Source organism: Triturus cristatus, chromosome 2_2 (genome assembly GCF_964204655.1).
Source record: "Triturus cristatus chromosome 2_2, aTriCri1.1, whole genome shotgun sequence".
Taxonomy (NCBI): domain Eukaryota; kingdom Metazoa; phylum Chordata; class Amphibia; order Caudata; family Salamandridae; genus Triturus; species Triturus cristatus.
Genome location: NC_140582.1, coordinates 174693970 through 174709492, shown reverse-complemented (window position 1 = coordinate 174709492; position 15523 = coordinate 174693970). Strand labels below are relative to the sequence as shown.

The following is a 15523-nucleotide window of genomic DNA, read 5'->3' as shown; positions in this document are numbered from 1 at the left end:
GATATATCCGATTACTACTTTCTGACAAAACTTTCCCCAAGATGTTAAGATTCATTAGGTTCTAAATGATTAATCCACTTGACATGCATGCCTCCCACAAGAAGCCTCTATCGTTTACACCAGGTTTTAATCTGGTAATTCACCACTCTGAGGTACGAACAGCTGACAACAAAACCCATTGCCCACTGTTGTAAAATCAAAGGAATTACAAAATGCTGGCAGGGTTCATTGAGAGCCTGTCAGCATGACTGAAAGCAAAAAGCATTGTTGCAGGAAGGAAAAGGAAGCCAGGCAAGGTCGTGAGGGGTGGGGTTAAGGATAACAGGTAAGTTATTTTCATATTTGGGACAGGGAGGAGAAGCTGAATTATATATGGTTCACCCATTGGTTCTTTGCCTCAGCCGAGCAGTAAAAGATAAGGCAAATGATTTTGGGGGCCATTCATAACATAAAATTGAATATGGGTAACTGAGGTACAGGATGCTTTTCACCTAGGGGTTCTGAGTGACAACCTAGACAACTCTAGCTTCACACTTGCTTTCTATTTTGTTACTCAGAACTCTCAATTCCTGTAAATCACAGTAACCCAGTAACCCATCTGTAATTTTATATATTAAATGTGAATTGCAAACTGTTTCCTAAAAATGTACTCTATCATATCAGTACAGTTATCTCCCTGGCATCTAACAAGCAATTTGGTTTTAAGCCCCAGACTTACTATAGACATTTATAATTTATATATTTTGACAGTGCATAGTTCAAAGTGTATGTAGGTTTTAATTAGAATTGATGTAGAGAAGACATTCCACTGAGTATACCAGCTGTAGCTCTGGTTGGTTATTGGAAAGTTTGGTTTTCCAACCCATCGTGGGTGGGTCGCATCATTAAAGAATGAAGTTATGGAACATGCAAGTGCCAAAAGAGGTATGTGGGAGCCCCTTATACAGGAAGGTAACTGACAGATGTGTTTCCACTCTGTACAATGATCTAGATCTTTTGGCATTTATTAAGGATATACATTAAATAAGAAACACATTACTTACCTGCAAGTACCGTTGTCCAGCATTTGCACCTTTCATAGATTCATTAGTTAGAAATTATTAGTACTTAGCAGACACCAGATCAATCTGTAGTAGACACAGATGCTCAATAAAGTGTAATTAGTAGCACTTCAACCTAATAGGTAAAGAATAAACTGCAGTCAAAAAGAGTCAAGTAATTTGAACTTCACTCCCGCAGAGATCACCTTAGCTCAAAATTCAATGCAAAAGTGTCGGGTATTTTAGACCTGGTCATTCTTTGGGGGAGGGGAGATATGGCTCATCATATGAGAAAAGCTTATGAAGTACCTGCCCCTCGGCTGAATACCTTGTTGCTTCCATGTGCCAAAAGTAGTGTTTAGTGAATATATGGTGGTGTTTCCAAGTGGTCGCCCTAAAGAATATCACCTGATTGGCATTCCAGCATATAGTGGCAACACGATCACCTCTTGTGGAATGTCTTGCAACTCTGCCAGTCAGAAGGCAATATGTTTTGGTGTAACTGAAGATGATGGCCACAGCTATCCATATGTCAACTCTTCTTCTTTGGTTCCTTGTTATGGATGACCAAAGTCGAAAAACAATTAATTTGAATGTCTGAAATGACAAATTTTAATGTGAAACTTCAAGCATACCCTGAAGTTTAGGGAGTGAGGTGCCCTCTCTGTCGCAGTTGAGGGATTTGGAAAGAAGGCTCTCCAGAAGGGTGGCTGCTTCAGCTGAAACTCAATGGAGAATTTAGGGGATGAGTTTTGGATTAGTTTAAAAGGATGACCTTGCCCTTATGGAATCTCAGCAGCAAGAGATATTCGATGGTTAATAGTTGGACCTCACAGACCCTTCTGACGAACATCAAATGCAAGAAGCAAGGAAAATCTCCAGCAGAGGTGCTTAATGTCCTCAATAGGAACAGCTTCTATGGGACATCTCCAAAGTTGTGAAAAAAAGAGCAATATGTTCCTATTTGATTAACTGTTGCTGAGAAGGAGGGAAGGTTCTGAAAAGGCCTTTAAGGAGGGAAGTCTTTAATAATCCTGTTTGAGAACAGAGCCTCAATGGCGTGAATGGCTGAACCTTTAACATACCACTAAGTATACTCCTAATTGAATTGTGCTTGAGTCCCAACTTCACAGGCAGCTGCAAGTAAGGGAATATCTGATGGAGCTAGGAGTAGGATTGTAATTGCCAAAGCAGCTGCAGAACCTTTTCCATATGCCTTCATAGGTTTTGCAGTTGACTAGGACCTAGCTTGAGAGAGAAATGGTCAACAATTGTCCCAGATATCCAGACGAACAAATTCAATGTGTTGAAGAGCCAATCACTTAGTATGATGTAGTCATATCTTAAAAGCTATGAGGGGAAAGTGCAGACAAGTGTAAGCAAAGATTCTGTCATCAAAAAAGATTTCCCTTACTCTAAGTTGCCAGTGTCAGATGGAGAAGTACAGGGATTTCTTGTTGGTCTAGGTCGCAAAAAGGTCTGCAGTGGACCTTCCACATACGTGAAATATCTGGTCTCCCTGCGCTTGTAGTATCCCGTAGGTGTTACCCACTTCCACAGTGTGCTGAGGGAATAAGCCCCTTCCTTGTTGATCACCTGCAGGCACGGTCTTCATGGAAACATTGTGTCATGTTTCAAAATTCAACAGTATTTGTGCTTCCACCTAAAAACAAGGGAATGCATTCTTCCTTGCCTGTTGGCATAAAACATTGACGTTGCATGCTTCGTAAGGACCAGCACTGATTTAGAATCCTAGGGAGCAAGAGTGCCAGCTTTAGAATGCTCTGAGCGCATTTACATCAACCAAAAGGTGGGTCTATGAGGGAGGTACTGTTCCTGAGGATCTTGAACGTGACAGAGAGAGGAGGAGAAAGAAAGAGGAAGTAAGGGAGAATCAAAAGGGGACATAAGTAGAAGGGGATTAGAAAGAAGCGGTGAAGGTGTAGACTCGCGTTTGTCAGAGAGAGTAAGAGGGATTATATGGGAGGTGTGAAGGGTCAGTGGGCTGAAATTCAGAGATTGTTACGGTGAGAGTGATAATAAGGACAAGGGCAGTCAACACAATTAAATGCTATGAGTCAGACACATTCTGAAGAGATGCTTTTTAGGTGACCGGAGAAGGACTGCAAGGTAGGTTTCGGCTTTCGTAGTCTGCAGGAAGAGAACTCCAGAGGAGAACAGTAGGGAAGGACTGTTGCAGTGCATGAAAGATTCTTGAGTGCTAGAAGGGGGTGGTCAGAAAACAATTGGTTTTTCTTCAGAGACCTCCCATACAGCTAGACAGCATGAGGAAGTTAGTGAGGCCGGGAAGATAGTTTGAAAGCCATAACGGTGAGCCATCACAACTCATTTGGGATTGTAGTGATGTGATCAATACCCTCAAAGATGAAACATTTTGGCTGAGGCATGCAAGACCGGTTTAAAAGGCAAGAAGATGGATTGACAGAGTACTCATTGTAAGCAAAAAGTCAATGGTGACTGTAATCATGGAACCTTGGTAAGTGACACCTAATTTCTTGGCTAGTGAGGAATGTAAAGGTGTTGTATTTTTCCTTGAATGCGGAGAATGGATTTAGAATTTCTATCCAAAGAAGAACTGATGAAGTTGCAACTGAAGATAGTGGGAAGTTTAATCATCCAAATACACTTTGAAAAGACTATTAGCATTAGAATGTAAGATGCTTAGAGATCATGCTGCCTTAGTCTGTTTTGATGATCTGTAGAAAGCCTTCAATATGGCGTGCAAACAGAAGTTACATTGAGCAGCAGATCTAACAGGACAAAAGAATTACAGCAAAACCGACCTAGTCATGTAAGAACTGCAGCACTAAGGCATCAATGATTGATGCGGTCTTCAACTCACTCGGAATAGCCTTGACTTGCTCTTGCTAACCTCCAGGATGATGTCTGTGCATCAAGCAGTATCCATAATTAACTCTCCTAATGGAGGTAGTAGCCAAGAACGATACTCGTTCGCTAAAAAAGAGTCATTTGTATGATCATCAATGTCCAATGGGATGCTACATGAAGATACTAGATTTCAAGTGGTGCCTTTGACAGAAAAATTAGGCTTTCAGATGTTCAGTAAGTCGGGTGGCATTGCTGTCAGGTGCTTTGCACTTTTTCTTCAGTTGTGGCCCGACTGCAGGGATATTTACTTGAGTTTGCATCAGTTTTCTGCCTCACAACCACATTTGATCTACGAAAGGAATTACTTTGATGCTCCTCTTGGAGGGTCTCAGAAATTGTACAGGAAGCGGTCGGTCTGATGTCCAGAAAGTGGTAGGACAAATCTCTGATGCTCTCTCTACAAGGGCATAAAAACAAAATCCACACTCTCTGGCATGAAAACAAAATCTGAGAGAAAAACGAGCAGAGTAGAGCTCCCTGGAGAATCCTTACATACAGCATATGTGACAGACATATGAGGTATTGTGGCATTTTGGATGGAGTATAGTTAAGAGTTCTTCCATCTATTCACTGTAGTTTGGGTGTTTATCCAATGAGGTGACTATGCTACTAAATTGTGTTTAAGGTTCATTCTCTGGCAAATCAAAACGTTTCTCCTGACTAGTTTTGTGACCACATGAAAGCTTCAATTCTGGAGAATCTAAAAGCTCATGTTATGGCAGATAACGTCCCAGCTTTGTCTCACATACTCATGAGGAACATCCAGTATAATGGGATTTACACTCTCTGGTATCCATGAGAGTTGGCATCTTAATTTAAATCCTTTACTTGAAAATGTGGCACAAGATGTACCCAAATCTTGACTGGGCAGGACATACCTGGCTTAAACGGCCATCCTTTTAAAAGTATATTTCCTTAGGGTCTTGCTAGCTGTATGCGTGTATTTTTATATAACATTGTTCGAATACATTACTATAGCATTTATATAGTGCAAAAATACAATCACTGCCACTCAACCTTCTTTAATACTACTTTTCTTATTTTGGGGTGGACGTGCAAGAGATTACAACCACCATCACATTCCCCTACTAAGTCAGACTGAATTATTAGTTCTGGAGGATCTGCATTTGCCATCTCCTAAAATTTCAGTTGCAGTTTCTTCAAAGATGGTTTGATAGGAGCTCAGAACAACATTAGTTCAAGTTCACAAAAACACCCGACATACACTCCTCTGAGATATTCACTCAGAGGTTTCATAGGTATAAAGGAATAACAAGGTAAGGGAGTTGTCTGATGACAAGTTGCTTCATCTGCAGAATTGCTTGCTAACTCTTTGATCTTGGGGGAAAAATACTTTAAGAATGGCAAATTCAACAAGCAAAATGTCCTTGGGTTTTAAATGAGACTGCATTTTGCCTGAGGGAGGGATGATACACAATTACTTATGATTTCTCTCATTCTAAAGAGCATTCAAACTTACCTCATATTCAGGGAATGATATGAGAAGGTTGGCCTGCCAGATCTACTCCCACTAACTGAGGTGTTTCTGGTCTTTTGGATAGTGCTCTTGCAGTAGCAGCGAACCCTAAACTCAAACATTATAAGATTTCTTTCTACATGTATTATACAGTCAATACATTTTGAGCTTGCTGTCTGTCAGAAACTATATTGTACCTTAAAAAAAAAAAAATCGAAATATTCTCAACTATAAATTCTGTATTGAAATAAGAAGGATCTGTTAAGCCGAGTTGAATAGTGCAGACTTAACAATTTCCTCTAAATTTCAATATTTGATTATTACCTTCATAATTGCTATGATAATATCGGCAAGTGTGATACGGTATGCTCCATCATTACTTAATAGATGGCACTCAAATATTCCTTTGTGCTTAACAAAGTAAGGATTCTGGCTTGCTAAAAGTCTTAGATGCTCTCTTTTTTAAATTACGGTTGTGCTGCTGTTCTCTGTATTATTACCAATCCGGATTACATCATTGGTAGGAAGTGCTAGAATGGTTGCCTTCTGCAACATCACATTCTTTTTAAAGGGATAATCTCACCTGCCAACAAGGATAAGCCTAGAAGAAAGCCCTAAACCCATGCAGCAGACTATGACATTGGGGGCCTTTTTATGAGATTGATGGTCCATAGAACCGATGAACCAATGGGGGCGGACTGACTATCGCCACACTGCGTGCCCAACCGCAGTATTACCAGCATGGCGGTCGGACCGCTAATGGACCGCTGCGACTACCGCGGATCAAGGATCCTGCAGCGGTCTGGCAGAGGTCTGAGGCCGAAATATTCTGGAGGTGCTGCAGCGGCATCGCAGAGCATATTACGAGTGGCCTCACCACCACCCTTTTATGGTCCACTTGTGTCTCGGAGCCTGTGGGTGCATGCAGCAGGGCACATGCTGTGCCCCCCTGTAAATCTACACCCCAGTTCCTGCATGGTGAGGCATGCTACACCATGGAGGAACGAGCTGCAGCGGTGTCACGGTGTTGCATGTCTAAAGCTCTCCTATGAGCCTTGGACAGGCACAGCCATGACACGGTTGCAGCACCGCCTGCCCAACAAGGATTCAACTCTGAATCAGGCAGGCGGTGTGGTCACGGCTTTGGCGGTCCTCTTGCGGAGTCCTGCCGTGGCGCTCAGCAGGAGTACCGCCAAAGTCAAAGCCTAAGTGTTGTGTCTAGATGAAATGGGTGTCCCTACCAAAGGTTAAGAGTATACCAGAAAATCTTGATTTCAAGCATTTTTGTAGGTTAAGCACAAATAGATTTTATTTCCATGCCACATTAGTGATTAGGAATACGGAGGGAACTATATTTGGGCTTCATCTCCCAAGAAATTGTTCAAAATCTGATATTCTAAATGAGATGGCATCAGCTAGAAGTATCCAACAGCATAAACGTCCAACTATGACAATTGTGGAAAGTTAAGGTCACTGTGTTTTTGAGCACAAAAAGTGTTTCATGATTTCAGACTTTTGCAAAGTGAAAACATGAATATAGCTAAACATCTCCATCGCCACCTGCAGCCCCTTTAGGCTTGATTTTTCTATTTTAGCCTTGAGAAAATCATATGGGATTAAAAAGGCATTGGCAGCATTGGTTTAAAATTATTCAGAACAATAAATATTATTGGTTCATACTAATGAAAGAATGATGTCCACTCTAATTCAATGAAAAGCAACATTTCTGGTTTTATATAAAAAAAAAGGCTTAATTTTTTTTCAATACCAACTTTGTAGAGTCAACGGTTACATTTGGATATTTAGAAACTAGATATAACAATAATTTATAGAAACTAGCACTGTTTCACCTATCACACATATCTTGTATCCTTTAAGGGGAGTCTCCAGGTCTCAGTTGAAACTCTGAAAGTATTTCATAAAATAAAAAATCTGTATGAAGGCATTCTTCAGTGCACAAGCTACAAAAATTCCATGTTCTTTTAATCTCTGCTTCAGCAACACCTACAGTTTGAGGCGGTGAACGCAGGTAGGTGTGCACGATAGCCCCAAGCCAGCCATGTGTGGCCTGACAAAACATAATTAATAAGTGGTACCTATGGGATTTTTTTTAAATCCCTTCTCACTTTTCGAAGAGCCTCAGAATATAGTTGGAAAATAACTGCAGATTAACTGCATGAGCAGCGACGACAGAAGCATACCATTATCTCAATTGTTTGAGGATTCATTCATCTTCTGATTTGTCAAACGAAGACGACTTAAAAACATTAAGAATGAAAATGCTGGTTTCATCATGAAAGTACACTGCAAGCACGTACGATGGGAGCTCCAGATAAGCAAACAAACACAGATAATAACCGCCCTTACATTTAGAGTCATAAGGTGCTGGTAACGCATGGAACTCATATTTTTAAGCATGTGCCCTTCATCAAAGACTGCATAATGAAGTTTCATCCGTCGAAACAAGCTGCGGTCATCTGAATTGCTGATTGCACTGTTGTACCTGCCAAAGGAAAAAAAAAATGTAATACTGTAGCATGCTATAAATTTATCTGAGCTGCAACAATGACTTTGGTTAAAATTTGATGATACAAACTGTCGTGCTCCCAACCTAGTGCTCCCCTTCGAACAAAGGTACCTGTTTCATGTCTCTACACATGAAGAACAATTTACTTACCTTCAGTAGCTCTCTTTCTGGTGGATACTCTAACCACAGATACCTCACTTTTAGAATATCTGCAGATGTTAGAATTTTCTGCAAAACCCCTGTACACAAGCAGGTGGCGCTGTGTGGCTCCATATTGCCCTGGAAGTGACAGTTGAAGCTGCATAGGTGCCCCTCACGCACCCTGATGCCGGTTTCTCTCTGGATACAAGAGCTCCCTTGGATGTGGAGCCTGAAAATCAATTGTTTGTGCCAGTATGCAGATTTCCAATTTGAATGCAAGATGGATAAGAGACTATTCCACAGAACATGGAAAAAGGAGAGTAGTAAGAGGGGGTATCCACCAAAAGGAGCTTTACCAAAGGTAACAAACTTGTCCTTCAGAAGGATACTTCTAACAGCAGATTTCTTAACCCCAAAAGGTGTTGGGTCTGATAATGGCTTACCCCAAAATGTCCTGCAGGACCGAACGGGCAAAATTCCAATCTTTATAGGCCAGTCAGTCAAGACAGTAGTGCTTTGTGAACGTGTGCACTGATGTACACAGATCAGCTTGACAGATGTACAAGATGGGCACTTTGCATGCAAACACAGTAATGGCAGCCTTTGCTTGAGTAGAATGAGCCCGTAACCCTTCAGGAGGGAACTTCTTAGCTAGTGCAGAGAAGATTTTAATGCAAATTACTATTTACCGGGAGAATATTCTTTACTGCAATTCCTTGCTTTGGTTGAACCCCAAGAAGTCCACAAAGAGCAGATACTACAACCAGTGGTCACCGGTATGTTCCATGTAATAGCTGAGGGAATCCAATCAGTGAAGGCTTTTTTACATCTTTTGAGGGATAAGGTTAGGTAAAGAATGCCAGACGGGTGATAGCCAGCATTAAATGGAAAGGTGCTACTACTTTTGGCAGAAAAGCAGCTTGATTCCTCAATCCGAGTTTTGCTGTAAAAAATGTGTAAGGCGGATGGACCGAGAGTGCCTGCAGCTCACTCACACAACAAGCCGGTACTTATCAAAACTAGAGAGTTTTCAAGCTCAAGAGGCATAGTGGACAACTGTGCACTGGCTCAAAAGTAGTGCATATTAGAAAAGTGGGAACCCAATTCAAGGCCCACTTTGGCATTACAAAGGGCTTCGTCAGATTCATGCATTGTAAACCTTCATGCAATCTCATCTCAAAGGGTTATTTTAACAAAAAAGGTTGATCCAGCGACCTCAAAAAAGCCGAAAGAGCTAATAGCTTTTAAAAGTGCCCTACGCATCTCCTTCCTAAGCCTTGCGTAGGGAACTACGTTCTACAGCACACATACAAGGTGGATAAGTAATGAAACACATTTTGTAGTTAAAGGGTTCACTTCTAATACAACAACTATTCTAGAGAAAATGCACACACCCTTATCCCACAGTGCAAGAGTACACCAGTAATTTGGTAAAGAAAAAATATATGTAATTTACTACTAGATGTGGAACATTTTTACAATATGTTTCGAACATTATATATCCCAACAAATATGACTTCTATGATGGACTGCACCTACTACCCGTATGTTGAGAACTTAACTACAGACATGACAAATATATTTTCTATCTTTGAACCAGTGAAGGCAGTTCTAAAAAGAACTTGAGAATTTATGTATTTTTGAAAATATTTTTGTATAGTATTTTCTTTTTGAGGAACAACAAAAACAATTAAGAAAAAATCACTTTTGACTTGTAGCCGAATGGATTAGCACCAAATTTCATCTTGCTGTGGCACTTTGTTCACCTACAGAAATCATTTTCCCACACACTTTACAGGACATTCCTATGGTGGCAAATATAGCCTCAATGTCACTCGCGTGGGGCTGCAATATGTCCTGTAGCAAGGTACCCAGATGTTAAATGTCTGTCATATACTCCAACATTAGTAGCAGACATTGATGCCGCTGCATCTTCCGTTTGAGTGAGCAAGGCTGCAAGGAACGCATTTTGGTGAGGGGGCTGTGGTTGTGAATTATCCGCTGCAGATGCCACGGTTTTAATGATGCTCCCCAAAAAGAAGAAAGAACACCTATGAAATAAGGCCCATAGTCAGACAGGTCTGACTCCGCGAGAAACAGATCTAAAATAATTGTCAAGAGGGAGGAACTACTTCCAAGGTTTAAGAATAGAGTGATAAGAACGAATAAAAAGTGACTTTACTGAAAGATCGAGGCACCGCGACAGTAAAAAAAAGTCTAAATGTTACTAAAGGATTAATTGATCTGTGAGGAAACCCATAGGCTCAAACTTGAAAATAAATTGACCTTTTCCAGGTACCAAAGAACTTCCACTGGACATGGAAAAAGAGGTAAAGACCCCACGGGAGTGGCTCAGCACTCTAATTGGGACTGGGAGAATCACGGTGCCTATGTGGCAAACGAAACAAAAGAAAACAACAATTTGATTGGCCACTCTGGGAGCACAGATTGCTTTGGAGAGGTATTGGGGGAAAGGGGAGAATCTCCCTATCTCTACTCAGTGGATCACTGCTTGGCAATCGGCACAGGAGAGCGATTTCCTATGAAAGGGTCCATCTACTCGGTGCCAGGATATAGGGGAGCTTGCTGGGGTCCCACCACCCTCCTAAAATGTCAGTCATTCTGGGGGGGGGGAAGGCGGGGGTGGATTACCTCCAATCCGCTCTCCTCCCACAGGGCAGAAAGTTCAGTAGACTGCAGGTAAAAAAAACATAGTGGAATCTCTAGGTTGGCAGAGGGGGTGGCTTGCCCACAATCTACATTCTCTAAGGGGGGTCCAGAAAGCCCACTACACACCAGGAAGAAAAAAAATAAGGGTGGGGCCTGACCGCAATGGCAATGGCCGCGTCCCTACCCCTAAAGGGCACAGCAGAAAGTATTTGGGGGAGATGGGAGTGATTACCTAATCTGCAGAAAGCCTACTAGACATCAGGTGAATGGCCCAAAAAATTGACTCAACTGTCTTTCTGCTCCCGCCCACGGGGGCAGCTAGAGGCGATTACCCCGGTTTCAAAAATGTAGTTTTGCTAGGTTTCCCTAAGTGCCAGCTGAACTAGAACTCAAAATCCTCAACTAAAGACATTGCGAAATGGGGACAGTTTTCAGTGGAAAAATGTGATGTGTCCATGTTGCGTTTTGGGCCATTTACCGTCACTGAAACTAGGTCTAACCACACAAGTGAGGTATAGTTTTCATCAAGAGACTTGGGGGAATGCTAGTTGGCAGTACGTTTGTGGCTCCCTACAGATTCCAGAACTTTTTAAAGTCAAAGTTTGAGGTTTGCATAGGGTTCTGGGTAAGAAAAGCTGGTATGAGCCACGCAAGTCACCCCACCCTGGATTCCCCGAGGTGTCAAGTTTTAGAAGAGGCAATTTTCAGTGGAAAAATGTGATGTGTCCATGTTGCGCTTTGGGCCGTTTTCAGTCAAGGACATTGAGCCTACTCACACAAGTAAGGTACTATTTTTTATCGAGAGACTTGGGGGGAATGTTAGGACGTTTGTAGCTCCCCACAGATTCCAGTACTTTTCATCACAGAAATGTGAGAAAATTGTGTTTTATTTCTAGTCAAAGGTTGAGGTTTGCAAGGGATTCTGAGTAAGAAAAGCCAATGTGAGCCGCACAAGTCGCCCCACCCTGGATTTCACAAGGTGTCTAATTTTAAAAAATGTACATATTTGCTCAGTTTCCTTTCCAGGCGATGGAGTCTCTCCTCCTTTTTAGAAGGATGAAGCAGATCAAATTAGATCAGGGGTGTGATGGTCTGGACGATGTGGAAGGGTGTCACCCCTTTTGGAAGGAACGAGGCATGTGTTCTCAGAACCAGTTTGTATGAAAAAATGGTGTATGGAGGGAGCACAGAGATCTTGTAACACGTTAACCCTCCTGGCCGATGTAATCACCACTAGAAGAACAAGTTACATACCTTTGGTAATGCCTTATCTGGTAGAGACTAACTACAGACTACTTACTTTAGAATATTCACCACACGTCAGAGGGGATCTGAAACTTTTGGTGAGCACTACTCGTGCACACCAGTGGGTGGCATCGTTGGCCTCTTCTAGAAGGGACGTGCACCGTGCCTATATAGGCGCCATCTCAGCACGTTGGTGTCAGCAGAAGCCCAGAGAAACAAGGAACACTGACCACTGGTGTGTTAAGCTAGGGCCCTCGAAAAAGGGGGACAATCCTTTACTCCAAAATCTGTTCACATAGCGGGGAGGATGGATAGGTTGGTAAGTAATCTGCGGCTAGATCTGGTTTCTACCAGGTAAGGTGCTACCAAAGGCAAGTAACTGGTTCATTTGATAGAGACTTCTAGCCGTAGATTACTGACCTTAGAAAGATACCCAAGAAATATATCCCAGGAGGTGGGGGCTGTGATATAAATTAAACTATAAACTCCTGTAGGACAGAACGGGCAAAATGGCTGACACTTTGGACCTCACTGTTCAGGCAGTAGTGATGTGTGTGTGCAGGGAAGCCCACATAGCTGCTTAACAGATATCCAGGACAGGAACTCTGCAAGCTAACACAGTGGTCGCAGCCTTGGCTGTGGTAGAATGAGTTTGCAAGCCTTCCGGAGGTTTTTGGCTAATGAAAATGAGATCTTGATGCAGAGTACTATCTATCGTGAGATGGTCTATTTCTGCACCATCTTTTCTCGAAGAATTGGTTGTCCACACCAATCGCTTTTGTGCGGTCAAGGTAGAATGACAGTGCTCTTTTTGGGACCAGCCAATGGAAAGTATCCTCTTCTTTAGAGGGGTGGGCAGAGCTTACAAGGTAGGCAGAGTGATGGGCTGGCCTGCGTGAAAGGGAGTAACCACCTTCTGTCAAAAGGACGTCCTAGTCAAATAAGACCAGATTGCCAGGGTAGATGCTGAGTTATGGAGGATGTGCCAACAGTGCCAGTATCTCACTGATCGTCTGGGCAGATGTCATTGGCATTAGAAAGGTTTTTATAGTGAGAGCCTCAGTGGGCAGTTGTGTAGTGGCTCGAATGGAGCACACTCAAAAGCTGAGAAAACGATTGAGGTCCCACCGTGGCATAATCAAAGGTGCAGATGGAAGCATATGCTGGAGAGCTTTCATATACCTATGTACAATAGGGGATTTGAAAACGGATGGCTGATCTGGCAACCGCAGAAATGCTGAGATGGCAAAGATGCTCAATGCAGAGCCCTGCTGGGTTAAGGTAGGAATAAACAAAAGAACCTGGGGAAAAAGGTTACAGATAAAGGGTCAACATGTTTATCTGTGCACCTTGCCACAAACTTGCTCTAATGATAGGTATAAACCATCTAGGTGGAGGGACGCCTGGTTGCTAAGATAACATTGCAGACTTTGGGCGGAATATAAAAAGCTGTCAACGATTGCCATTTAATCTCCACGCATGAAGGAGAAGGGTATTCGGGTTTAGGTGCAGAACCCTGCTCTCCTCCCGAAACAGAAGATCCTCTGAAAGAGGCAGCATGATAGGAGGACCAGTGCTCATGCTCAACAGCTCGAGATACCAGACTCTCCATGCTCAATCAGGAGCCACATGAATGACTAGCGCCTGTTATCCCGGATATTTTTGATAACTTTGGGCACCAGTGGTATTGGTGGAAATGCATACAGGAGGCAGGAGCTTCACTCGAGATGAAGTGTCTCCAAGCGAGAACAGTCTTGGAGACTCAAACGTACAAAACTGCTGACATTGCTCGCTCATGGCAGAGGAAAACAGATACAACCAAGCCTCCCCTCACTCTTGGAAGTGACCTTGTGCATCCATGGATGGAGACGCTATTTAATATCTGCTAGGCATCTTAAGCTGAGTTTGTCTGCTCTGGCATTTAGAGAACCCGCCAGTTGTTGAACCACTAGGGATATGCCTTGGAGATCCAGTGTATTGCTTCGCCTTCACAAATAATAGAAAATACTGCACTCCCACATGGAGGCGCACACACACAGTGAAGCAATAAAAACACCCGGAAAAGGATTTCACCCTCATAAAATGAGGCACATCAAAAGACAGTTTTCAGAATAAAGCATGGCGTTTTATTTGTGCAACACTCTCTAACAGAAAATTTCCCAGGTGTCAAACGAACAACATTCAAATGTATATGGATATATATATTCACTTAAAAAACCATAGGTTTCACACATGTTATAGTTAGCTGGACATTTCACTCGTCAAAAACCAATGAAATTCCCCCGTTATAGTTAGTTCAGATAACTATAACTCGCGCGCCCGCAATCCACTGCTCATGACGTCACATATTACATCACTCATGACATGGTCAGTGGCATCACTCATGACATCACTGATGACATCATCCTTGTGATAGAGTGGCAGTGAAATGTCCAGCTAACTATAACATGTGTGAAACCTATGGTTTTTTAAGTGAATTTGCAAGGTTTTTTAAATGCTAATTCCTAACTATAACATGTGTGAAACCTATGGTTTTTTAAGTGAATTTGCAAGGTTTTTTAAATGCTAATTCCTAACTATAACGTGTGTGAAACCTATGGTTTTTTAAGTGAATTTGTATTGTTTTTTAAATGCTAAGTTATGTATGTATTATATTTTTTATATATTTATTTTACAATAAACTACCTATGTATATAGTTATAGATTGACTGTATCCTGTAATATGGAATGGCTCGTTTAAAATGTTTTTTTTTTTTTTTAAGGTTTTTCCCCGCGCATTTTTGAAAAAACAAAATAAAATGTTTTTTTCACCCTTCGGGGTCCTTCAGGGACCCCCTGAAAAAGGCTAGGGGGTCAGGAACTCTCTACCCTGCCCCCTTTTCACATTCTCCACCTTTCTTTTTCCCCGTCACACACACAACACACAAAATGGCGGCCGACACTTCCTGATTTCGACCGATTCGAATGTTGACTGACATGTAACCACCAATCTGAATTACGCTCGCGCACGGCATGGTGCGCGCACGGTGCGCGCTTATAGATATTTATGTACTTTTAACTGTAATTTTCTCAGGAACTACTGAACAGATTGACACCATATATGCAAAAGGCACTTCCCTGACCGGAGGACTACCTCTCTGCCAAATTTCAAGTAATTCTGTTCAGCCGTTTGGGCTGTACCTTCGACTAAAGGTCCTATGGGCAAATGCATGGGGAAAACGTGTTTTGGGACCCCCTTTTTTCTCATCCCCCGCTTGACGAATCACCCCGAGACTTTCAGGGTAGGAGCTGAGCGGAGCGCCCCATTAGTTTTGAAAATTTCGCGAGGATTCGTCAACCGGCGCCAAAGTTATTCAAAATAGAACTCGGTCCTAAATAGTTAGGACCGAGTTTCCATAGGAAATCTCAAAATTCTATTTTGAATGACTTTGGCGCCGGTTGACGAATCCTCGCGAAAAGTTTCAAAACTAAAGGGGCGCTCCGCTCAGCTCCTACCCTGAAAGTCTCGGGGTG

At 42.3% G+C, this 15523-nt stretch overlaps 1 protein-coding gene across 3 annotated transcripts in view; it reads right to left on the bottom strand.

The window, feature by feature from the left end:
- Positions 1 to 15523, bottom strand: part of SMARCAD1 (SNF2 related chromatin remodeling ATPase with DExD box 1) — a 683175-nt gene that overhangs the window by 228654 nt on the left and 438998 nt on the right. For all 3 annotated transcript variants that reach the window (XM_085641145.1, XM_085641146.1, XM_085641147.1), the window contains one exon: positions 7795 to 7930. In XM_085641145.1, coding sequence (XP_085497271.1) covers positions 7795 to 7930 — 136 coding nt within the window. The remainder of the gene's footprint in view (positions 1 to 7794; positions 7931 to 15523) is intronic.